The following is a 25,868-nucleotide window of genomic DNA, read 5'->3' as shown; positions in this document are numbered from 1 at the left end:
TGCATAAATTGGATATGGGTACCTACTCAAATTGGAGGAATGAAATATCTTATGATGCTCCCTGCTCTCATTTTGAGCTTCTAATCATCCCCTGTATGGTGATGAAAGAGATGGAAACTGAAAAGATATAAAGACAAAAAGAAAGAAAGAATACTGGCACAAAGAATTAGTACATGGTGAATTGGTCACTTCATGGATATAATAGGTTTATTAGCACACTCTTTTGAGAATAAGATCAATGATCTCTGTGGATCTAATTCATTCTTGAGGTGGTTGTTTTTCATGCCTGGCATTCGGCCGAACATAGGAAACGAGATTGATAAAATTCCTGATATAAGGAATCATCCCATAAGATTGGAAAACATATTGATGCCTACTGCCAAGAACACTAGAGTGAATGAGAAGGTATCATGGTCCACCCTATTTTCAGTTACACTAGTTCGATAAGCTAGCAGTTTGCACATGCAAAACATTTGATTGATTGCTAGAAAAAATAAACTTACAAATAAAATTTGATTTATGATATTGAATATCTATTTACATCAAAAGATTCTACTAGGAAATAAAAATCATAGGACATGATTTAGAATATGAATAATGATAATAGACATGCGTGTAAAGTATGATTTTGTTAAAATGCGTACTCGATATAAAACGATAACAAGCATGGGTATATTTAGCCATGTCTTTCTAAAATGTCTCATAAGTTTAAGCATTTGGATTATCCAGGATGTGCAAACCAAGAACAGACATGCGAGCAACACAGTTTGCACTTCCATTAATAGGATTTTATGGTAACACAAGAATAAAATAGCATTAACAAGGTTTAGACATATACAAAAGCTTCTAGCTAATAAAATATTATATATATATATATATATATATATATATATATATATATTACAATAAAGTTTCCTTGTGAAGAAGAGTCCAAGAAATCCAGCCACACTGCAAGATTCATAGTTTGCACAAACCAAATAAAAAGTTCCTAGCAGTAGTAAAAGACTGCCTTATCATAATTTCAAAAGGAACACTACCTGAAAATATTCTTGCTCTGAAGTGGATCCATTGTTTTGTACAGGTATGCAACATGATATATGTATGCAAATGTATGTATGTATGTATGTGCATATATATGTGTGTGTATGTGGGTATATCTATATATATATATGTGATTGGTAGTATATTAGATCCAATGGCTCAATGTGCAATTCCCATCATCCGATTTAGATCTGAACAGATCTCGAGTGAAGATCCAATCAAGTATAGCCAAGTCTTACCTCAAATAATATTATATATATATAATCACATACACAAACACGCACACTAGTCCAGTTGATTATAAACATCAATTTGGTATCATGAAGATAATTGAATATTGTTTATACTTTATACCTCAGCAAGGACTAATTAACACATCTTGCATAACCACCACAGGAAGTACTCTTGGGTAGAAGAAGAAGCCTCCTGCATTATACTTTTGAGTAACAATCTAGGATTCTAGCTTCCAATTTGAGCACAAACAAGTATTGAAATGATAACACTAACTGCCAAAAAAACAGAAGTCACATAACCTTATTCAATAGCTTGTATATGATGGTAAAAATAATAAAAAACAAATTTTACACAACATCGTTGCAAGCAAGTAAAGAAGTAAAGAACCGATGTTTTGAGGTGCTTAGACAACTATACAGAACCCATGTTTATTTAACAGAAGCAAGTAAACAAAAGAAACTTGCATATGCATGGTCTGAAGCTTCTTTGGGGCATTTAAACAAAAGATAAAAGGCATTAACCATTTGATAGAGTAGACAATCAGAACTTGCCCATATGTAGTAGGGGAATCTCTCATGCTAACACCATCAGAAGCTCCAACACCATTACCAGTAACTAGAACCACTGCAGGATGAATAAATCCATGTTAAAAACCCAAAGTGAAGGAGGAAGAGATTACTTTGAAGAGATATTACTCCACTAGCGAAGGGGAAAAAATTAGAGGAAACAAAACTTCTAGTACCAAGATGCAAGACCAAATTGAGGCATCAGTCAATTCCTGCTCAGTCCTCTACAGAGCTGTGGCTTGATTGGTGGGGTGGTGGAGAAGAGGATACCAATTGAGTCAGGCCGGACCAGCACAATTGAGTTGGGTTCACTTGCTTACAAGCCCACTGCTTTAATTTCGACATACAGGTACATACATACATACATACATGAATGCATGCATGCATGCATGCACACATGCATACACATATATTATTTCCAGACTAAAATCTCAAGCATTATCTGATAAGATGTCTGCTTCCCAACATTGTTCTACGCAACAAATATTTGGTATTCAGAAAAAAAAAGTTGGCAGGTGAACAAAAACAAAATCATGAGTATTCAAAAATTTTTAATTAATTGTTCTCTTCAATGTCAAAACTGATACATGCAATGTTGCTAGATTACAATTGAATGGGCATCTTGCCACAGGAACCAGAATATAAACCCAACAATCTTATGGATCAATTGTCTGGGAAGCATGAATAAGTATTTTCAGCTAAAGCATAAAGTTCTGCCGGAAATTTTAGTATAGTAATAGGTGCAGGTTAGCTTCTCTCTTCAGTGAAACAATCTGACCATTTTTTCATGAGATGGCAGCATAGATCAACAAGATAGATGAATCAGCACCTGATATACAGAAAATAGTACAAACATGGTCTCATCATTTCAAGAGATCCAAGAAGACAAAGCCGTTCCACAGGCTATGCAAGAGCATTGAAGCTAGTAAGTTCCGTGATCTTGAGAACACAACCCCCATTACCACACCAAGGAATACAAGTGGCAACAATCTCTGCACATTGAAGTGCGCTAAAGCAAAAACAACTGCACTCACCACGATGGCCCACCAGAGTGGCATGTACCTTGTCAGTGAGGGGAGAAGAAAGCCACGGAACACAATCTCTTCCCAGATCGGGGCACACACTGAGACCACCACAGCATACAGAGCCATGGCCACAGGATCGCGAGCCACAATTGATTGCTCCACACTGGAGATCCCCACAGGCGGGGCAGGGAGAACCGGAACCAGGCTGATGTTTATCTGAGATAGGAGATTCACCAATGGAAAGAGCAGGCATCCCAAGCCTACATCAAAGTGCCAGTTACCTTTGAGGCTGAAACGGAACCAACCAGATGGAAGGGGGTGGAATCTAGCAAGGCACCGCTGAAGGATCGCGATCCCAGCTAGGCCTTCAGCAACGTCAGTAAGGAGGCTGTATAGGGCTTGACCTCTGTGAGTAAAAGATTCCTTGCTGAAACCAGCAGCATGAACCAAAAATGGAATTATCCAAGATCCAACAAGCCAGAAGGATGCAATCCAAAGAAGCATGACCTGCACAGTCATAACATATTGTTCAAATTTCATTTTAAGTACAGATATGTAATACTGTGAGTTTGGTTACAGAAACATTCTTTAAGCAAAAGATGACTGAAATCATGGAGTTGAACTATGGTCATGTTTAAATGGAAAGCGCAACATGATTTCAAGAGGAGAAAACACATTTTGAAAAAGGTAACTAGAGCCCTAACTCAACAATTAAGGTTTTATATGTTCCCAAGCCCCCCTCCTTGTGCATGGCGATGTTCGCTAGCTAAATGGAAGAACAGGAACGAATGTGTGTGTGTGTGTGAGAGAGAGAGAGAGACTCCCGATCACCTATCCTCTAATACAAGCTGGCATTCTGAGTTGAAAAGTATAGTAATCCTGATTAAATGATCCTCAATACAGAATACAACTTAACAACCATGTATCGAGTAAAAGATGGCAGGGACATATCTGTATACCTTCTAATGTAATTTTTGGAAGTTTTCTTTATCCTGCATGTTAAAAATGTGTTTCACATCAGTTAGGCTTCAACTTTTTGCCACAGGTTAATGCAGTTCCCTATAGCAAGCCTGCCTTCCTGCCCTCTTTCTTCAAGGAAAGATTGAAGGCTTGCTGCCTAGTTATGTGATTGTAATGAACAAGGTGGTTCTTCCTACCCTTTAACTACCGTCTTCTGTTTCATTGTAGATTTTTGTCCCACCTAAATTGACTTGGTCAGAAATTCAGCACCATCAGAAAAAGAGCTGATATCAAATTAACTACAAATCATAAAAAGGAAAATAAAATTAGATTTTAATTTATCACACTATAAATCAATAAAGATTACATAAACAAATGGAACGGCTCTTGCTTAAACCTAAGACTATGACTGGACTCCCAGCTGCACAAATGGTTGTTCAACCGCATTTAGGTGAACTATGATAGCCTCATACATCTCTTCAGACCTCGATAACATGTTTCAAGAGTTTCCTAAGACTAACTATGTTAAAGATAAAAAAACAAATTAAAAAACTACCTGGAACCTCAATTTGAATGTACATCACAAATTGGAATTGAATTTAGGACTTGTTTGGTTCGCGGGAAGAGGAGGGGGGAAGTTTGGTCAGCATGAAAATAAATAAATGCCTCATATTTGGTTGGAGTTTTCAAAGAAGAGAGATAGGAAAGTAGCTTTTCTATGGGAATGCATTTCATGGAAAAGAACACTTACGTGAGATACAGGAAAGTCACTTTTCCCCGGGCTCGAAATTGAGCTTTTTTTTTTTCAAAAGTGCCCTTAAGCTTTTATATAGAATGGGATAAGATCTTTTCCTTTATTAAGGGCACAACAAGTACTTTACACAACTTTTCCAGAAAAGTAGATGCTCAAACAAACATAAGTCACTTTTAAATATAGCATTTTGTCATGGTCAACCAAAGATACAAAAACCACTTTCTCGGGCATCATATACCCCAGCTTCAGCTTCTCAGGCAAAACATTCTAATAAGAAAAAAAAATTTCTGCAAACCAAACGAGTCCTTAAAATAATGAATTGGTCCGACTAATTTTTAACATGGCAAGTAATTTCAATGTATTAAGATTCAAAACAAAAACGATCAAATCGTACTTACACAATTCAACCAGTAAGCAACCAGCTAATTGAGATCAAAATTCTCTTTTTGGTTAACCTTTTTTCGGCAATCCTTTGATTGTAATAAATCATGACCCAAGAATACAACATAAGAAACTACTTACCTGGACAATGGTTTCTGCTGTCCACGGTACCATCCAAGGATTGCCATGTAAAGTGAAGATTCTGTCTGCTACCTGCAATAGCAATCTCCATATTAGTTGACCTGATGCAGCGTAACAACAACCACGGAAACCAATAACTAAATTGTTTTTCAATCTACACCTGATTAAACCAATTGTTACATGAACTAGTTCAATCACCAATCAATAAAAGAATTGATTTTGTAACCCAAAATATGGGTTTCATGGTTGAAAAATAGCCAAACAAACTGACTCAGCAGATATTTTAAGCCCTGAAGTTGAAAGACTCATTTATATTGACAAAAAGTATAACCACTTCTTCCATAAGTTAACATCTGGTGATTCCTTACCAAGCATGCAGTAAATCTAAAGCAACCATGTTTTCTTTCCAGAAATGGTATAGGAATTACCAGATTGTAAGTTGTAATTTTTTACTACTTTTATTACATTAATTCTCTAGAAGAGATTAGCCACAAACAGAATTTCAGGCTTTCAGTACTTACAGGAGTGACAGATTTGTATTAACCCATAGCCACAACTAGAACATGCCTAGGCAGCAGAACACCATCATATTAGACTTAGAATAAGATTTACATATCTAGCATTACATAAACTGCGGACCTACCTAAACATAGTGAACAATCTGTAAGTCATTCATTCAAGTGATACAACTAGAGCATAACTCAACAAAAAATTTCTAAGGAAGGTCAAGCTAAAGACGGCATCAAGAATATGTAACTGCATGCAGAACCATTTTTCTATACTTATCATGAGCTACAAAAGTCAAACCTTCAGTTATTATCTTCTGCAATTATAGACTAGAAGATCAGGACTTACTAATACCTATCACATCTAGGTGTACTTGGGTATTGTTTCTCTAATTGCTGCAAGCAAAGTTTTTAACTCATATGGCACATAAATTATCTTAATATGCTGGATTTCATTCAGTTAGAAAAATAACAAATAAATCATCAGGTTAATCATTTCGCTACTTTTGATGCCTCAAAGCCTACGATAACAGTTTTGTTTGTTTTCAACCATGATCTAGGTACTTGTTTTAATATTGCACCATAAGCCATAAAGATCAAACCAGATAGAGCACGAATTTGCTCAAGTACTCCAGGAGAATTAGAGAAGCACCACTTAGGAATTGCACAAATCACATGACTGTTGAACCATTCCTCCCGTTCCTTCTAATGCCTTAAAGTCACGAAAATGATCAACAGCATGATTCTTGCAGGTAGAACTGAGATCCTTGTACTTTTTCATGAATAGGAAAAGCTATATATTATGCTAGGTATCCCTTTTCTTATATTTATGTTAATAGCATGCAACTGTGTAAATAGTTAATCATTTAAAGGCATAAAAGTTGCAATTTGTCTCAGCTTACTCATAAACATAATAGTTGTTGCAGCAAGTAGTGAATATAATATACAGGTTTTATGGCTTGGTCAAATATATTTTATTTTTGTCATATTTTTATCCTTTTTTGATAAGTCCCAATGGTTCAATATATCACAGTGCCAGTCTGCTGGCTTTCATCACTATACGCAATCAAACAAACTGTAATTACATGAAACACGGGAAAGAGATCTCATCAAACCCAAGATACAATAACTCCTAAACTCGCAAATAGTCCTGGTATGGTGGCAATGCCATTGAAGAATGTTTTTCGTCACCACATTCTTACATATATTACTTATATCCAAGAAATGGAAGGGTCCTAGTAAAACATTAATTTTGCCTTCTAACCACCTATCTCACCGTATCAAAAGTCGCCATGAACTGTGAAGAGACAGCAACACAAAATGTGATAAAGACCACTTGAAAAGTGAAGGAATATAAAGAGGAAAGCAAATACGGCAGGAGGTGAAACACAATGTTGAGCAACATATAAATGCCAAGGAACCGAACAAAATTTAAATATGGTTAGCCATAAGCTATGCAAGGGCATGAGGCTGAAGACCTTAAAAAACCATAAATATTCTAAATCACCAAAGAATACAAAATATGAACAAAAGAATCTTTAGTGACAAATGATGCAATAAAAAAAATTAACCACAAAATATTTAAATAATGCCACAGAAAAAAATTATGTAATAAAAGGTGACTACGATTAGAATGGCTTGGAGTCAACAAGAAATCCCTGATAAATTAAAAAATGCCACATAAAGAACAAATGCAAGGAAAACGAGAAAAGATCTAAAGAAGTGAGATAGGGTCATGGCAGTCAAATCCAGATAAAAAGAAATGAAACAACCGAAAAATGATAGAATAACCAATAGAGGAGTTTGCATATAGTAGAACACCTAGAAAGAATATGAAGGACAAAACTACAGTACAAGATCAAATCCCAGGTAACAAGATGCCATAAAACCATCTGAAACAGCTAAGACATATTGATAAGTACTATCCAAAGCTATGCTTAGATGGAATAAACTATAAGGAGATGGGAGCTGCACAAGTTAATTTGACAATTTAGATTGAAGGTGGATGTTGAAATTGTTTATTGAAATGGGGGACTTGGCTATCCATTTCATGGGGGATAATTTTTGGTGATTTTGGTGGAAGCTTCTCCAATAGTTTCTAGATGTGTGTGTAGGAGGTCAATGGTGGATGATAATGAAACTTGGAAAGTAAGATGAGTTAAAAGCTTGGGAAGGAGTGGAGCTTCTAAAATTTAGACCATATTCAGTTACAGAATAAACCCGGGATAGGGATATTTTATCCCACCATCCCGCCAGACACCTTTCTGTTTTGGGAGATTACGTTAACCTAGACAACCCTACTTTTCTCAATATTCTGGATTAATTTAATTACAATGGGAGGTGGGACCCCCCCCCCCCAAAAAAAAAAGGGTGTTTTTTCTTTTTCCTTTTTTTCTTTTTGTGTGTGTGTGTGGGAGAGGGGGGGGGGTGTGGATATCTATTTCAGTTAACTCCACCAAATCCCAACCAAAGAGAAATTTGTTCTTATCTCAGAGATAAGGATATTTTCAGGGATACCAGGAAAATAGGGCTTGTTATGCGACCTTCTTCTATCTTGCAACCAACCAAGGCCTTAAAGTGATGGGGGACAAAGAAGGTGGAACAAATATAAGAGGAAAGGCTTGTTGTGAAGGAAACAATAGATGAGTTGGAGTCAAATTGAAAGAAATTAAGATGGTAGTAAAAAAAAAATGTGATGTCCTATTCCATAGATGGATACTTTAACATTCAGGGAATTGTCATGAACTAGGGTGTTCGTTTGGTTCGATAAGGCATGGCACATGTGCTTGATGATGTGGTGTATAAAAATGACATTTGACCTTAGTGCATTGATCAAAGAATATAAAAAAAGCCCATTGCAGGCTATTAGAAGCAAAACAGGGGCAAGGGAGAGGGAGGCAGTTACAAAGATTGATAGTGAGGGCCTCATAAGCTTTACGAGGACAAGATAAAGAGTACAACTGATGTGAATGGCCTACCAGAAAAACATGCTCAGCATCATCATTTTTATCCTACGTTCTAAGAAAAAAGTAAATGGCATAAGTAATAGGCACTAGCCACTCCATGTAATATCACAATTCATAACAGCTCCTCCATCCCCCTTTCATCTATTATAAATAATGAAAATTTATAATTTAAGAATGCTTTATTTGGAAACAAGGTTTTATGACCACTATTTCTTTTTTTTTCCTTCTCCTTGTAGCTTAAGGACTCCCAAAGTATAAAATTTCCAGGTGCCATATATCTTGCCAAAAATCAGGGGTTGAATTGATATCTTTTCAGCTGTAATTCTGGTTGAACAATGTAGTTACCCTTCAAAATGGTGAAACATGCATATACCTGGGAATGCTTATTCTATGGTAATCAATTTGGCTAATGAGTTAGATACCATAACCATAACCATCGAGCATTATCCAAACTATTTGAGGTTAGCTTTATGGATCCTCCTTTGCAAAGAATTCTTATCTAGGCCCACCTATTTAAAGGATTACGTTAATAAACTTTAGAAGGAGAGCAAATAACTGGATATATGGGCCGCCGAACCCACTGAATCTGTAACTTAAGCAGAAGATTCAGGCTGTTGGCATTTTATCCAACTGTAGCTGAGTTATTGTTGTCATTTCCAATAATTATGACCACAAATTTTTTTTTCTCACTAAACTAGACGTCTCTACTTGGAAGCCGCGAACAAAGAAGGAAACAAGAGTGTAATGAGCAAGAGGGAAAGGCCAAAAGTTTTGATTCCACTAATTAGCACTCTGAAGCTCCACTCAGGTCTCTCTACAGGTAATGCACAATTATCCAACAGATGTGGTCCCAATCTCACTCAAGTTGGAATTCAAAAAGATTTGCACAAGGAATACAAACTGGACTTGGATATGTTTAAGCTCAGATTAAGAGGTTAAACAATAGGAAGGGTGGATGAAAGATAAAGAAATAGCGTTGCCTTCCATGACTAGAGATTTCATCATCACCCTATGGTAGCAAAAACGAAATATTAGACCTTTGCGCTTTGAGTAAAATATATCCTTCTGACACTTGTGGGTTCAATGAGGTTACGATTCAAGTCTACAAATTGGCTACTCCAAATCCTAGAATTGATATTGAAGCTTTATTATTGTTTGAGTTGACCGCACTCACAAGGTATCTTGCAGGGAAGGTAATACTTAGGAGGAGATCTCAGACACTGCAAAAAATGCAGCAAATTTGGCAGGGATCCAAGAAAGTTCTCGATAATCAATCAGGAAGAACATTAAATTTATGAAAAGAAAGAAAACAGAATTAAATAGGTTAAACTAACAACTGATAGCAAACAACAGCATGTGTAAATGAACAACAATTATTTTATTGGTATTCAAATAATTCATGAATAAGCTGTCACTGTTTTTATCTAAATTAATGAAGTATCTGAAAATTTGTGAACTTCTGAATTATTCAAGTCATTTGGCTGTTGAGTAAGCAAATGGGCTAAGCCTTGCTTTTCAGTTATCATGTTTGTTGTGCTAATCTACCACTGAGTTTGAAACCATGAACCTTAAATATCCTACCAGCTATTGAACATGATGGGCATAAGCAAGACATAGAATTGCACAAAGTCAATGGGGATCTTTACACCAGCATGATGGGCTCTGCACATACAAGACCGAACAATGTGAATTGGTTACCAAAATATGGCATGACTAAATATTTCCATGGGAAATCAGAAATGGCTTGTAGTCATATCCATATCTCCTGGTGCACAATGCACCAAAATACTAAACGATGTAACATCTCCAGAGGTTCAACCAAGTCCCTCTATTCTTAAAAGCTTACTATGTTCTCCTTTTCCCCTATGTAACACCTCCTGGGAAAAAAGATAAAAACAAATATATGTGCCTTGCCTTAAAACACAACTCTGTGTGCATGTAGACTCTAGCATAAACCCAGCAACAGCCCATCATCAAACAGACCCCAGGTTTTCTCCCCTTCATTCTGTGGTACCAAGGATGCATGGTACCCACTGTTTCCAAAAAAAACAGGCTCCAAGACCCACACGCCCTCTCATGTGCAATCATGTGCTACAAATTAGTTTTTATGTGATGAAAAGAGGAACCTATGATCAAATGTATTTCATGCCGAACAAGCAAAAACATGGAAAGAATTATGATAATATATGGAATGGGACAGGTTTAAGATTTAACTATCTTTGACATGTTCTAGCATCAAATAAGCACTAGGAATAGCAAGAATGATGCTCATATACAACACAAACTTATACAAGCAAAAATGGGAAAAGATCTAAAAATATCACAACTAAGGATGACAAATGGTTAGGGAGGGCCCAGCCTTGGACTGGTGAAGATTTCGTGCAGCAATTTTCTACTTGCAATGATGTGAATCAAAAACTGTATCAGATGGTGCTCCAACTGACCATAGAAATATAGCAGAATTGATATTCAGATACATAACTAAAATAGTTGGCTACCATGACCAAAATAATTGACACGCTGACATATGTATCGTGCAAAGGGTTCCAAATAAGTGATATTATGGTATCCAAGTCCATAATCAGGGTCAAAGTACAACACAGATTAGCTTTAAAATACTAACTAGTGCCATAAAATCATGGCAAGATATCTGTAAAAGACAGAAAATTTAGTAGCCCTACTATGTACACACTTTCATCTGTATATCCTGGTACATTATCTGTGATTGATGTGTTGTTTATTCTTTCTATGAATGTATACATGTATGCAACTATGAAATTTCTAGGTATGAGAACATCTATAAACTAATTTTCCCAGCATCGAGAGAGGAAAAGAAGGGAAAAATCATGGCAGCAAATATAAGATAAAAAGTAGCGCACCTTTCTAATTTTTGAGGTCCAGTGCCTGTTCTTCGCACTTGATTGATCCAACTTAGCCTTTCCCAAGTCTTCAATTTGCTTACTATCCACAAACTCAAAACTGCCATTGATGGAAGAGGCTTCTTCTTCTTCATGCATAAAGCATGAAACACGACCTAGCTTCCATTTCTACACATAAAGAAGGACTCAATTTGGAAACTTGATTCCAGTAAATAGAAGAAGTGCAGCGACCAAAATTAAGACTGCACATAGTAGGAAATATAAATTAATATGAAAACTCTGAATTGGAGAAGACCACAGTCATCCTTTCAATACTGCTTCCTCTCAGTACTAGCCCAACCATAAGCGCAGAAGTTTTGTGGATAAAATAATAACAAAATCCCTCCAAACAACCCAATTTTTGGCTTCCTTTTACCAAAAATGTGAAATTACCCATAAAAAATTCGATTTGCATCTTATATTTACGCATAAAATGAGAAATTCATCAAAAAATCCATTTTTTGTCTTACCGTTACCCACGGTAAGGCTCGCTTGGGAGCTGCTGACAGCTTCCATCGCAGAGAGACGAGAGGGAAACGAGAGCGAAGGGGAGGAACTGGGGGAAGAAAGGAGGGAAGCGAGGACTGGTCCGTCTGCCGGGTTTGGGAGAGAAACGTTAGGGCTGAGGCTTGTCGCGGGGACGAGAAAACAGCACCCAGAGTAGACATCATTGCAGAGTTCCTCAGGAACGGTCCGCCGTCTCTCTCTCTCTCTCTCTCTCTCTCTCTCTCTCTCTCTCTCTTCGCTTCTTCGCCCCTCACCGTCTTTCCACTCCGCCGCTGCTCCTCCTCTCCTTCCTCCAATCCTCCGGCCCTTTCTCGCAGCGGTCCTCGCGGCCAGCAAGGAGGAGGGAGGGGAGGAGAGGAGAAGAAGGCCGCAGGAGAGGATGCAGCGGGCGGCGGCGGAGAGGCCGGCGGCGGGGGTGGAGAAGTTTGTAGGATTTGATGGGGAGTAGGGAGATGGAAGGGAGAAAGGTGGAAGGAAGGGGAAGGGCAAAGGGAAGTTTTGATTTGGTGCTGTATGGGCACGTGCGTTGCACGTGAGCATATGCCTGGAGCCCATCCCATCCTATTCCTGACTAGAAAAAAAATTAATAATAATTAATAAAATAGATTTTTAATAAATAAATTGAACTATTGACTCTTTTTGCAAAGCAACTTTAGGATGAGCCGGATGTTAAAAGCCCTTTTGCAACTTTTAAAGGAAACAATTTTAAAAAATAAATATTTGATAATATTGTATAGAAAATACTTCTGCAGAAATATAGTTAAAACAAAGAAGCTAAAATTTTAATTTATCCTTTTATTTTCATAAAGTAGAAATAATACAAAACATACCCTCCCTGAATCTAGATAAGTAAACAAATATGATATATATATATATATATATATATATATATATATATATATATATATATATATTGTATTTTATTTATACATTACCTTATCCAAGTTTGAACTTGAAGTCAGGATAAAATCATCCAAAAACTTCTAAAATATATTCTTAAAAAATATTGTAATTATATATATATATATATATATATATATATATATATATATATTATTTAAAAAAATCTTTAATCACATAATTTTTTAGAATATTTTAATTAGTAAGATTATTGTTTTTTCTTGAACTTATTTAACAGGATCAATTTATTAGAAGATGGAAAAAAAATCCTATTATTAAACCCGAGGTGAAGGTTGTAGGGATGCCTATCTCCATGTATATCAATGAGGCAAGGCATATGTGAGATGTACCCCCTTTTTTAATTATTAAAAATAATCAAATAATATGAAAATTTAAAAGAAAAATTTAAATGATGCTGAAATAATGCATAATTTTGAGATTTCTCTTTCCAAAGAAAAGTTAAAAGCCGTAAAATTTTACACAAAACCCAGTGCTAGTTTTTTACAAGTTGATCAAAAGATCCACTCTTTCTCTCTCTTGTGGCAGGGCATTTTAGTTTGCGAAATATTGGGCTTTTTATCAGGCTTTTTTAATTATTTTTGTTATATGAGAAATGCTGTGGTTAATTGCTCAACTTGCTAATCTCTTCTTAAATTACTAAAGAATAAGGATAAAAAAAAAAGGGATAAACTAGAAGCAGGAATATCCGGATGCAATTTCAAAAAGAAATCTTTAAAAGTTGGAAATGATCCATAATTAATTGGCTTCCAGACGTAAAAATAATTATATTGGCGTGGCCGGAGGCCTCACAGAAGGCATATATAAATAAAATTACATGTTGTATTGTTAAATGTACTAAAAAACATTGAATTCGTAAGAGAAAGAACACATAATAATCTTGGAAAACCTGCAACTATGAGTTCATATGCTTCAATCATTTCTTTTTTTTTAATGATAAATTTAGATGAATAGATGTAGCACCTGGAAAACATGCCAACAAAGTGTGTAGTGCCAGAAAACGTGCCAGAGGATCTGCACTGCATCAAGGAGACTGCATGGCTTTCAATAATATTTAAAAGAGACATGAATGGAGTAAATCATTCAGCAGCAGCGCGACAAAAAACAATTTCAGCAAAGACAATAGCTGGTTTCTCTCTTCAGTCAGGAAAGGTACTTAACCCAGCATCCATCGAGGCGAAAGGCACCGAAGGTTACACTTGGTAATGCAGAATTGATTTTAGAACACAAACCATGAATGGGGTTTCTACTCTTCAAAACTTTAACATGCATATCATTGTCACAAGTACACTATACAGGAAAACAATAACAGTTCTCATGCCAGATTTACCCTCCAATTTCAAATAACCACAAGTTTCCATTATAACCAAGAACATAAAAGCAGCTTGTGAAGGCTTGGCACAACAGCAGCAACTGCAGGCAATAGAACTCAAGCAATATAGACTAAGATGGTGTGAAGTTTGGAGATGAAAGAAGGTAGGAAACACGAGATGATATAACGACAGAAACTCGCTAAAGAAAAGTGGAGTTTGCATCAAAGAAGGAATGTATGCCAACCAAGATACATTTTGCTCCACAAGGGAGAAAGAGAGGAGCTTTGCACATGTTCTTGCTCAGGTGGAGAGGATGATAAGAGGTAAAGAGAAGGAAAACCAGTTACTGGAAAAAGGTCGAGCTGGCAGATTATCTTTAAGTCTTATATGAGTCAGCAAATTCCTTTTGCTATCAGTCTTGACTCTTGATATCCTTCTGGAGTACAATCCTTGTGGCTGCGAGGAGTGATGCATGTTTGTAGCCTCGGATTTTTTTTTTTTCATGCAGCAGCCTTGTTCTTCTGAGGATCTAAGCTTATTATCCGACTCCTCCATTGAATATTGGCACTCCGGATGGCTGCACATGATGCCTGTGTTTTGGGCATTGCAGCAGCTTTGTGGGGCTTTGCTGTGTCTGCCTGATACTTATCAGTGGCCAATCAAACAACCAAAGTGCATACAGAAGCCAATCTTTCATCATCTTTGCCTTTGTCAGTTGAGGTACCTGCATGCTCAAAGAGACAAAAAAGAATATCATTGCATCATGGTACACCAGACCATCAACATTTGGTAGCCACATCCTTGATACTGCTGGAAAAAAGAACAATTGCATGGTGCTCAACATTTTCGACCATTTTTTCTCACCAAAAAAAAAACATTTTGGACCATGATGTGACGCAAATATCCTTGGATAAAATCTAAAGGATAAAACATATTGATCCCATTATCCCTGAGAGCACATAGTCAAAAAGTTTCAATGACAATGGGGACAAAGTTAACTAAAACAAGCTAAATATCAAGGGGAAGGGATAAAAAAGAAATGAAGTTTACTATGTCCATACTCCAAGATTTTTTCACCCAGATTGCCGACGTATGGTCTGCTTTCACTTTGATCATCAACCTTGCTTTTTGGATCCCGCAATGCAGTCATGTAAATCAGCATTATGATATCTGACATGGACGGTGCTTGCTTCTATAACCAGACAAAGTTGATGAGGTAACACTGGCATAGATGATATATGGTAGTTTTCCGAGGGAAGTGACACAGCCACCTGAAGAATTCTTAATTACAAACCACCAAGATTGGTGCTTAAAATTGCATACATCCAGAACACACAGCATCGCATATATATGTGGTTATTCTGTAGATGCAATGAAATTGATAGATGCAGAAGCCATAATGCAATAAGTTCCAATTTGCCGTAGCAGACAAAAGTAACAAATAGTTCACGATGTCAAATAGAACATCAATGGGGAAGGCTTCCTGTTAATGGTGACCAAACAAAAGGTAACTAGAGACCTCATCTGTCACTATGCTAATAATTATGTTTGTGGCTTTCTTCAGTATGCGATGAAACTGATAATACAAATCCCATAAGTGTTGGAAGAAAGAATAATATATACAACAGATTCCTGTTTACAATTCTGTCATCTATTTGACATGAGGTTGTATCACACACAGCGACCCCATTTTTTCATGTTTAATTCCTCATACAAGTAACACACTTCTATGCCCTCCTTCATATGCTATCCCATTACTCCACGGGAATTGTGATCTTCTTAAGCCTTGTCGGGATTTTGTTTGAGAATGTATGGCCTTAGATTAAGATCTGAGTGAATATTTTGGTTTCATATGCAATAATCAGTTAGCGGCATGGGAAGGAGCTCTTTCTTTAACCTAAGGAACCAAGGGTACTTATACATTTGCTTTAGGTTGCATATAAAGAGGATGGTGGCAATTGGAGATCTACATGTTCCTTTTGGGTTCTTCAAATATACAGTGGCTGGTTGTCATTCACAATGAATTTTACTTGAGCAAATAGCAAAAAATTTTAATAATAATTCTACCTAAATATAGCCAGGACAAAAATCATGTCATATCAATTAAATTATGCAGTACTCTAGATGCTAGGATTGTAAAAAAGAAGTATATGACAAAATTACTCCTAACAACATTTGAAAAGAATGTTTTGACATTGGCCGGCTATAAGATCTTAAGAGACAGAATCATACCCCAAAACATGGAGAAAGTTGATTTGCAATTGGGGCTGCTCTGACTGCATTATTCGTTGGATAAGATGAATCCTCAAATGTTATTCCTGCAACAAGAACACCAACGGGCTATCCAGTATCTCCCAGCTCTTTCCCTCATGATCAAAAATACACAAAAGTGAGCCCTGGGGACCAAGCATGTAGGTTTCATTATGCAGCGTTATTGCAACTTCTTTTGCTATGCAAATGTTATCATACCCATAATAACGCCAGCCTAGATATTTCTTAACAGCCTTCCATGTCTCAAACACCTGCAGCAATGCCATAACACCATAGAAATACTCCATAAAAATGATTTGCTGACCATAGCATGTACACTTGGTATCTCTCCTGTTTTTCCTTTTAAGTTAAAATATAACAAAATCACCAATTGTAGTTATCATTTGGCCATTGATTCTGACTGAGGCATAATAATCATTTACATTCTATTCCCACTAAACTTTTTCTTGCTGTACTTTCCTTAATTACAAAATTTCAGTCTTATGTTCTATAGTTTCTTGCCTTTATTCCAACTGGGGTCCAACCTGGTTCACTCCTGTTCAATATATCAGCATGGAGAAAACCAAATGGCATCTCCAACTAAGTAGCAGCTATTGGTTCATACATTAAAATTAAAGAGAAGAGCTTATTAGTGATCTCCGGTTATGCACCTGCCATGATAAGTGACTTACCACTCTCACCAAGGATACTTCACACATCACACACCTGTCATTATACAATACCCTCTGGAACGCCAATCTTCTTCAAATTACCAAGCCATGGCACTGCACCTCATGTCCTCCCAGAGTCAATAAAAACCATGTTCAGGTCCTCTGTACTCTCTTAATATTCATATCACGGCCACAAGCAAAAATTTAGCTAAAAGGACCTTCTGAAGGAAGTGCAGTACCACCAAGCATCATTCTGATTGAAGTATTAATGGGACAGTATAAGGACATCATGTGCTTATTTTAATGTCTGGAATAACTCTTTCTACATCACATTCATTATTTCCTCAACTTTACAGCATACATGAATGAAGATGCATTTGTTCAACATGAAAAGCAAAAAGGGAAAGCTCAATGACTTGGAAAAGATCAGACCTAGTGTCCATGTTCCAAAGTTATGGCCTCTGTTTATGGAATAGAGACAAAAGCATACGCAATGTCTGAAAGCATTAACACATCATGGTTTGCTATACCAGTAGCATCCCGGGCATCAATTACAATTACCAACTCCAAAAGAAAAGTTACAGTTTCTTATTTCATGGTCATTTAACAGAGTAATGCAATCAAAAGACAATAAAATTAATTATAGAATGGCGAACAACATAACTAGTTAAAATTTAAACCACTAATTGGTAAAGAATTGGTCATGCAACTATTGTAGATGTTTAGGCACACCATCTCTCAGAGAATCTCTTAGGTGACAAAATAGAAACTTTATATCTTTATTCATAAAAAAAAAAAAAATCAATCATCACCCCATCCAAACCTAATAAGATGGTTTCATCTCTTATCTACACAACTCCAGATAGACAAGATCTTCAGCTCCATCCCCAGCAATTCAGCTGCCCTCGATATAAACCTGCATCAAAAACCAACCTTTGTCCATCATCGTCGTCCAAAATGGCCAAAGAGAACAAGTTCATAATCCAAACAATTTGAGAAAGAACAATACCAGTAAAATAATCAGATACCACTATGAAATTATGTAGAGAGAAATAAAGAGCATGCTCAATAATCCAGTAACCAATTCATTCGATATCTGAAACCATTCACCTCTGTTCTCCGGTAATAATTCTCAAAGCTGCACACAGAAGAAGACCGATCGACCGACCAACCAACCTAATCCTGTTAGCCTCTTCGATTGCAATTTTCTTCAATCTCCTCCTTGAATTCTCCTTCGAAGCTCCTCGGCCCCCTTGCCTGTCTACTGCGTTGACTCCTGTGAATTATCCTTCGGCGACACCAGAGGCTGCTGATGATCATGATGCTGATGATGCAACTGGCCGCCCTCGCCACCCCTTCCGTGCCCCATCTGCAAGTAGAATTGGCTCAAAACTTGCGAATTTAAGACTCCACCCATGCTTCCATCTTGTGAGAGCCCGAGCTCCAGCCCCGGCAGCTGCTGCCCATGCCCGCTGAGCATCGACAAGAAGCTCATGGCCCCCATGCCACCACCGGCGCCACCAGGCAACTCCATCCCGTGGAACCCAATGTTCGGCATCGCCGGCACCGCCGATGCCGACTGTAAAAATCCCGAATTGAACCCTCCGGCAGCAGGCGGCTCCCATAGCCCCTGGTGTTGCGGCCGGCCGAGGCTGGTAGTAGTGGTGGTGGAAGTACTAGCAGTGAAACCGGGCCAATTGGTCTGGGGGGTGGAGCCGGCGGCGGGGGCGGAGGAGGAGGAGGAGAGGGCGGAGGCGGGGATGGTGCCGGAGCCGGTAGCGGCGATGATGGCGGGCTCGGCCTGGTGGAGGAGCCACTGGATGGTCTCGCCGTCGGACTTGTGGCCGAGCTCGCGGGTGAGCTGGAAGATGCGGGCGGCGCAGAGGGCCGGCATGCGGATGCGGCGGCCGCGGCCGTCGACCTTGGTGTGGCGGTCTTTGTTGGAGCTCCGGCGAGGCGCAAGCTGCCGCCTTTGCTGGTCCTCTTTCTCGGCTACTGCTGTGGTTGCTGGTGCCGTGGAGGTCATCGTCGCTATCTGGAGGTCTTCCTTTCTGCTGCTGCTGCTGCTGCCGCTGCCGCTTTCTTGGTGTTGGAGGGTGGTGGTGGTGGTGGTGGAGCCTAGTCTGGCCGTGGGTTCTCTTTTATCCCCGGGGGGGAGGCCCAGGGCCTGGTGGAACTTGGGGGCCTCCGGGGGGCCCTTTGAGGAGCCCTTGGGATTCATTGATAGCAGAGAGAAAAGCTAGAGAAAGAGAGAGAGGAAAAAAAAAACCTTCTTTTCTTCTTTTTCTTTGTTAAGGATGGAGAAAGAGAGGAAAAAAAACCTTCTTTTCTTCCTTTCTTTGTTAAGAATGGGAAGGAGTTTGGATTGAGAGAGAGAGAGAGAGATAAGAGAGTGGAATCGAGAGGATGGGAAAAGGCTGAACTTTCGAGGAGTCTGCCTACGGTAACAACTACTAAAGACGACTGGGGAGAGAGCTGGTGATGCCGAGTTTTGGGATTTTTTTTAATCGACTACTACTATTATTATGAATATTATGATGCAAGTTGGGGACAATCAAGGGTGTCCATAAGGAATGGCCATCTCTTTCTCTTGTTCCCTTCATAATATTATTGCAAGATGGGAAGTCATGATTACAAGAAGGTGCACCTCCTCTTGCGTGTCTTCCTCTGTGCTGCAACTTGCATGCATCTTTTAAGGAGGAGAGTGTTTTATTTGTTACCTTGGAGGGCAAAGAGACACAGGTGTTCAGGTGGCACTATGGAGAAGGATACATTTGGCAGGGCATGAGTGGATGTTTGGCCATGTTTATGATTCAGTGCAGGCCTATGCTTCAGGTAGAAAGGAGGAATTAAATACTTAAAAAATATTATAAAAAATTTGAATGAGGACAGGGGGTTGTTGCAGTGCTCTCTTTTGTTTTTGTGGGACTTGGATGCTTTAGTTGTCAGGGGACTTGAATAGTTCTGGTTTGGAACTTTTAGCTGGTTTTATAAGTGAGCCTTCTGAGTTTCTCTTGCTGGGAGGAGGTTTCAGACCCTCTTGGCAGTTCATGGCCTCATAGGGCAGTGTTGCTGTTTCTGAATGCTTTTGTGGAGATGGAGAAATTGTATGCTATATGGCTTGCAAGCGCTCATCTCGGTGCACCGCTATAAGAATGAGCGGTTGTGATTGGCCTGGTGCACGGCATGTAAAATATAGTTTCTTCACCTTATAGGTGCTCTGCTAATAATGTTTAGAGAATAACACCTGCCTTTCTATTGTAAATGCCAAAACTCAGAGGAGAATATTATATGGGGTCCCTACACATCCATCCTCTCATGATACGGATGCCCATTTCCATGCGGACTTGGAAAGTCATATCTTTTTCATGCTTGGGTATCCTTGCACACCTCATTGGATGAAAAAAAAAATGGAGGTAAAGAGAAAAAGGCCATCCACAATTAAAGAAGAGGAATTTGGTGGAGATCTTTCATGTCTTAATTCTTCCAAGTCCACTTGGAAGGAATTGTTCCAAGGGAACTGCAATGCGTAGCTGTCAAGGATAAGCATACAATTCAAAAGAAAATGGACTTTTCTTTCAAGCTTGGATTTTTCTCTCTATCTTTTTCGTTACCCTTTTTTTTATTTGGAATGTTGCAGTAGAACTACATTAAATTGACAGATAACTTTGTCTTTATAATCATTGATTGCAGTTCGATTTAATTGTTGGATTCTCTGTTAACAATTATATGACCCCTTACCTATAATGAACAAGAATAATAATTACAATTATAATATGAACCGCAACTGCTTATACTTTGTATTGAAGTTTCTTCTTCCACATCCATTCTTCTCTGCTTTTGCATGATTAATGGCTTATGAAATTGAAATCGAGTGTATTTGAAGTCTGGTTTCTTATCACTAACTTGCTTACTGGAATATCCAAATCATTGCAATATATCACTACAACCAAAGAACACTTTACCATGACATCTTAATTCAGGTGTTCCTTTATTCGTGATTGCGTTCCCCTTCTCTAACAAAAGAGAGAATGGTATGGTCCCTGACAATGATTTTGTTTTGAAAATTCTATGGTGGTAGAAGCAGCATCCTCCGAAAATTCATTACTGAGGCCCTATCACACTAAAAAAGAAAAGGCTGGGTATAATGAATCAAATGAAGAACATGGAGAGAGAGAGAGAGAGAGAGAGAGAGAGAGAGAGAGAGAGAGAGAGAGAGAGATGCAAGCACTTCTTTACCCTTCCTCGGTCATATAGACTTATTTTATAGCCTTACCTTTGGAGAAATCATTGGTTGGTCCAGGTCGACCAACTCAGCGGTGGACCAGTCCAACCAGAAAGCAACATGCACAGACAAAGATGAGAAAGAAAGAAGAGAAAAAAAGGAAGATGAAAAGTCATATTTGCCCATGTTGCTTTCTGATTCTCAGCAGTAGATCTGATCCAACTACAATTTTCTCGTTATTTTTGGCACGAAGAAGACTTTTCAATCGGTGCGAATAAAGTATTGTGGGCGTGCACTGTTTATATGTTGGTGCTTGAACTACTTGTCACATGTGCTTCCCACGTTGGGGACACAAAATGCCCTCCTCTCAAGGGTATCATATCACTCAAAGATCAAGGAATTAAAATATATCTTTCTTTATATGGTTTGGTGGGCATGTTGGGATAAGCTTGGCATATATGTTTGTCCTAATCTTTCCAGCCTCTTAACCATCTTTTTTCTGAAGCTTTTAATGAGATGGGAGGTGGCAAGAAAGTTCCTAATTATTTACTAAGTCACCTATGTGAAAGTCTAAAGTCTTCTAATAACATTTGTATGCTTAGGCTTTGTGTACTTCCTCCTAGTTTAATGGACTCTGCAGCTGAAAAAGGGGAACAAAGATCTAGGGAGATCTGTGGAAAAGGTCACTAAGGTTGGAGCCATGAGTTGGGCCACCCATCTTGGGTTAATTTAATTTAATTCCACCTTCCTAGAATTGGCACTCACCTCTTGCAGGAATCAGCTAAAAGGTGTCTATGTACTTGTGGCCGTGGGTGTCCATGTTCAAAGGGAGGGCAATGTACTTCATAGTACTGCATCTTGCTGCCATTAGTGTTATGTTTGTAGTATTTGATTGATTAGGTTGATATTAGCATTTATTTGCAGAACTCCATGGAGAGAGATAAATTACAGCATAGTCAATTCTTGTAGCTGGATTTCCTTTGGGTTCACAAAAGACCAATAGTCTCGCAACCTGGCTCTTAAGAAGGGCAGAAATTTTTCTTAGAAAAAGATGACAGCAATGAGACTGGATTGAGATTGGACAGATTATGACCAACCATAAAGATGTATTCTGTTTTTGTGGTATTCAAAATTAAACTTTTTGCCAAGATGAAGGGAGAAAAAAAAAAGGCTACTGTATGCCTTCAAATGGAAGAAAGCTGCAATTATAACCACATATTATTGGGGTCCATCATTCATGTTGTTCAAGCTCGTGACAAAAAAGAAACATTGGCATTATTGTCATAAGTCATATTCACTTAGCAATCCTATCCGTTCCGACCCCTCCCACCTTCCCTCTAAAGAAAATCATGGACTCTTGATATCTCGAGGCAGCTGGGGCTTTTCCTCTGCAGTTACAGTGCCTCGGACAGTGTTTATCACTTGGGATCTCCCACCCCCGAGTTTCCTTAAGGTTAATTTCAATGGATGTGCTCTGGAAGGTGGTAGGAGGGGAGGTGGAGCTTTTATCATCAGAAGCCCGGACTCGAGAGTAGTTGTTGCTGGTGGGCACCAGATTTTCGATGTCTCGATTCCAGAGACTGAGCTAAGGGCGGCTTGGTTGGGGCTGGGTCATGCCCGACATGTCCTAGGTGTTAGAGCAGTCCTCCTTGAGGGAGACTCATCTACAGTGATCAGCTGGATTACGGGGAGCACCGACGGTGTGCACGGGTGCCACCCCCTGTTGTGTGATATCTGGGATATGGCTGAGGGCGTAGAGTTTCAGGCTAGGCATGTCTTTAGAGAGGCGAATGGGGCCGCGAACTGGGTAGCCTCGTATGTAGCCGACCACTTCGAAAGTACCCCATGGAGTGGAGAGAGGGAGTTGCCTATGGCATTTCACAATTTGTTGTTTTCTAATTTTGTTGGATGCATTCGTACTAGGTCTGTATGAATCATCTGGTTAACCAGAAGAAAAAAAATCATGTGCACAGACTATTCCAAAGAGGTCGGACCCAAGCCAATCTTGAACGGTAACCCATTTTCGAACTAGGCTAGTGGGGTGGCTTGAAGAGGCCAAGCCCAATTATCTTTGAGTGAGATTTGTAGCTCGCGATGGAATGGAGGAGAAGACTCCTGATCAGAGTCTTCTTCCTCCTCCACCTTCGTTGGACTCTAGGAGTTCTAAGGCGATCAAAGTTCGATTAGAACTCCAGGACTTCACCTATTTATCTCCTTCTCCCCCTCCGTTGAAAGCCGTCCTCAAGGAGTCCAAGAATCATCGCCGATCTCACGATCCTTCTCCTAGTCTCCTCCTTAGTTCGTCCCCAGAAAAAGCCACTAGAAAGCCTCGTCGGAGTTGAGGTAAAGCTCTGATCTTTCTTCCCTTAGCTTCTTCTTTTTTCCATGCTCCAAAAGCACCGTCGTCGGCTGAGAAATCGACTGGAAATCGATCGACAAGAGGGGATCCTGTTTTTCCCCTATTTGGTCGAGACTTTCTTTGTCGGCCTTGTTGCCGAAGCCTTCGATTGCTCTCTCTTGTTGGTCCCTAGCAGCCCCCAGCCGACGGTGAGTAGGCTGGGATCCGAGTACAACTAAGCACCCTGTTTTGGGATGAAATGCCCGGCCGCCACCATCGAAATAGATCACCATGGCTGCCACCATCCTACTCCGAGAAGAAGAGAGGGAGAGAATGACTCTCCCCTATTTCGGAAAAAAAGAAGAATCTTCTCTCTTTTCTTACTCTTCCTCTCTCCTTTCTCTCTCTTATTTCTCTATCTTCGCATGATTCTATAGATCCAGTATGAGGGTCTTAGATGTTTTTATTGTGGACCCGGATCCACCCCAGTAGAGGGTTCTAGATTAGTGTAGCGACCACCTGTTGCGCTAGTCTTATCCGAACCATTGCCGAGCATGGCTAAACTCTATCATTATAAATCCCTATTATGTTACCTGAACTATGGTTTGATTCTCGTTTCATAATTTAGCTTGCTTGATTGGCCAGAGCAAACCAACCCGGATCATTGGATGTTGTTATGTAGTCGATCCTGTTTGTCTTGCATCCGACTGTTATCAGCTACCATTGGACCCATAATTGATAACCCATGATCTATTATCCTTTCTTGATTGGATATATATTTTTTGATCAAATGGATTGAGTTATGATGTGCGATCAATTCAAATAATTAAGCATTGTCATCTAGCTGGCCTCGTATATTTTTCTATACGAATTTATTTTCATAGTCAACTTTGGTTTTATATAAGCTACAGTCATTCAGACAGAAAGAAGCAATACAATATTTTATACTCTAATGTCTAAATTAAGGTAAGACAATGACCCTTTATTTATTTTAATTTTCAATTAAGGGAAATAGAGAATATAGCCAATTCAAATATTAGAACTTTAAATTTAGATAATTTCTGAATAATTGATTTATTAATATGGAGAATGATTGATTAGGAATAAATTGATTTTATATTGACTGGGCATGTTAGGTGTGGATTGGTAGCGTTGTAGCTGTGTTGGATTGCAATAGAGATAAAAATTTCTGTACTTGAATCACCATATATACATATATGTTTATTAGTTTGTATCGCTGGACTTGCATTATGAGATTTGTATCGGTTTGGCATATAACAATATGCTTTTATATGATTTCCATTATAAATATATTTATGTGGTTATTATACGTATCAAATGTTGAGAACATGATTATATGAACAGTGATATCTTGAATTTGAAAGAAATTCATTGTATATGGAATAATTGATTTGACAAGAGTAACACGTAAATAAGATGGATAAGATATAATTTGGACTAACCTCTTCATAGTGCCCATGGTCTGACATATGAAAAATCCCCGCAGGTTATAGCATGGGTCAAAGAGCCCCCACGAGCTATAATGTGGGGCGGAGAGCCTCCACGAGCTATAACATGGATCAGATAGCCACCACGGGCGATAACATGAGTTGGATAGCTACCATGGGATATAACATGGGTCGGTTAGCACCACAGGCTATAATGTGGTACGATATCAGTCTTGGACTGAGTTATGATCTTACTTAGTCTAAAGTCGAAAAAGAAAATTGATAAAAAATTTGAAAATCAAGTTAACAAGAAACGAATGACATGACATAAAAAATTATTGTTAAACAATAGGTTATACCTATATATATGTTTATTAGATGAGAACTTATGTGTCTGTTATTTATGACTTTTTCGACAATTGATACAATATTCAGTTATCTAGCATTATTAATTGATTATTTTTTTTATTACTTATAGTGTAGCAGTTTGGGATTCTTATTAGGTTGAAAAAGCTTATATTCTTCTTACTTTTTTTTTCAGAGTCACAGGAGGCATAAACTCAAATGGGAGGGATGCAGAGTTTGTGCAGCTAGTTATTATTTATTTATTTATTTTAATGTGTGGTGTGTCACGCGCCCGAACCCAAGTGTTAGGTTCAAGGATTGACACTTGGTCCATCAAAACACATTACGATCTAAAAGTTCT

The 25,868-nt window shown here is 38.5% G+C and overlaps 2 protein-coding genes across 7 annotated transcripts; both read right to left on the bottom strand.

The window, feature by feature from the left end:
• Window positions 1-1,548: 1,548 nt before the first annotated feature.
• On the bottom strand, window positions 1,549-12,479 carry LOC103696628. 2 transcript variants are annotated; one of them, XM_026800970.2, is made up of 5 exons: window positions 11,963-12,479; window positions 11,454-11,621; window positions 5,103-5,174; window positions 2,904-3,373; window positions 1,549-1,899 (listed from the first exon to the last, which is right to left on the bottom strand). In XM_026800970.2, exons 1-5 carry the CDS (start codon window positions 12,161-12,163, stop codon window positions 1,881-1,883), a joined length of 930 nt encoding a protein of 309 aa, XP_026656771.1. In that variant the 5' UTR covers window positions 12,164-12,479; the 3' UTR covers window positions 1,549-1,880. The 2 variants fall into 2 exon arrangements, with proteins under 2 accessions (XP_026656771.1, XP_008776534.1); XM_008778312.2 differs by lacking the exon at window positions 1,549-1,899 and having other exon boundaries at window positions 2,376-3,373.
• A 1,775-nt stretch (window positions 12,480-14,254) lies between these two features.
• LOC103696626 (transcription factor TCP20-like) lies at window positions 14,255-20,221 on the bottom strand. Of its 5 annotated transcripts, none has more exons than XM_026800965.2 (3): window positions 18,161-20,221; window positions 15,281-18,067; window positions 14,255-14,954 (listed from the first exon to the last, which is right to left on the bottom strand). In XM_026800965.2, exon 1 carries the CDS (start codon window positions 19,370-19,372, stop codon window positions 18,413-18,415), a length of 960 nt encoding a protein of 319 aa, XP_026656766.1. In that variant the 5' UTR covers window positions 19,373-20,221; the 3' UTR covers window positions 14,255-14,954; window positions 15,281-18,067; window positions 18,161-18,412. The 5 variants fall into 5 exon arrangements, with proteins under 5 accessions (XP_026656766.1, XP_026656767.1, XP_026656765.1 ...); XM_026800966.2 differs by having other exon boundaries at window positions 15,292-18,067; XM_026800964.2 differs by having other exon boundaries at window positions 14,255-15,501; window positions 16,463-18,067.
• Window positions 20,222-25,868: the final 5,647 nt, after the last annotated feature.

Source organism: Phoenix dactylifera, chromosome 14, assembly GCF_009389715.1.
Source record: "Phoenix dactylifera cultivar Barhee BC4 chromosome 14, palm_55x_up_171113_PBpolish2nd_filt_p, whole genome shotgun sequence".
In the NCBI taxonomy this organism is placed as follows: Eukaryota; Viridiplantae; Streptophyta; class Magnoliopsida; order Arecales; family Arecaceae; genus Phoenix; species Phoenix dactylifera.
The sequence above is the reverse complement of the archived record's forward strand: the minus strand, read 5'-3'. Positions and strand labels throughout refer to the sequence as shown.

What these genes read in the sequence shown, in the direction of transcription:
- LOC103696628 (XM_008778312.2), bottom strand. Translation starts at nt 12,163, where the DNA reads ATGATGTCTACTCTGGGTGCTGTTTTCTCGTCCCCGCGACAAGCCTCA. An exon ending in GAGCCTTACCGTGGGTAACG is followed by an intron (nt 11,622 to 11,962) that starts GTAAGACAAAAA and finishes CTTTATGTGTAG; the next exon opens with AAATGGAAGCTAGGTCGTGT. An exon ending in GGACCTCAAAAATTAGAAAG is followed by an intron (nt 5,175 to 11,453) that starts GTGCGCTACTTT and finishes TTGCTATTGCAG; the next exon opens with GTAGCAGACAGAATCTTCAC.
- LOC103696626 (XM_008778311.4), bottom strand. Translation starts at nt 19,372, where the DNA reads ATGAATCCCAAGGGCTCCTCAAAGGGCCCCCCGGAGGCCCCCAAGTTC.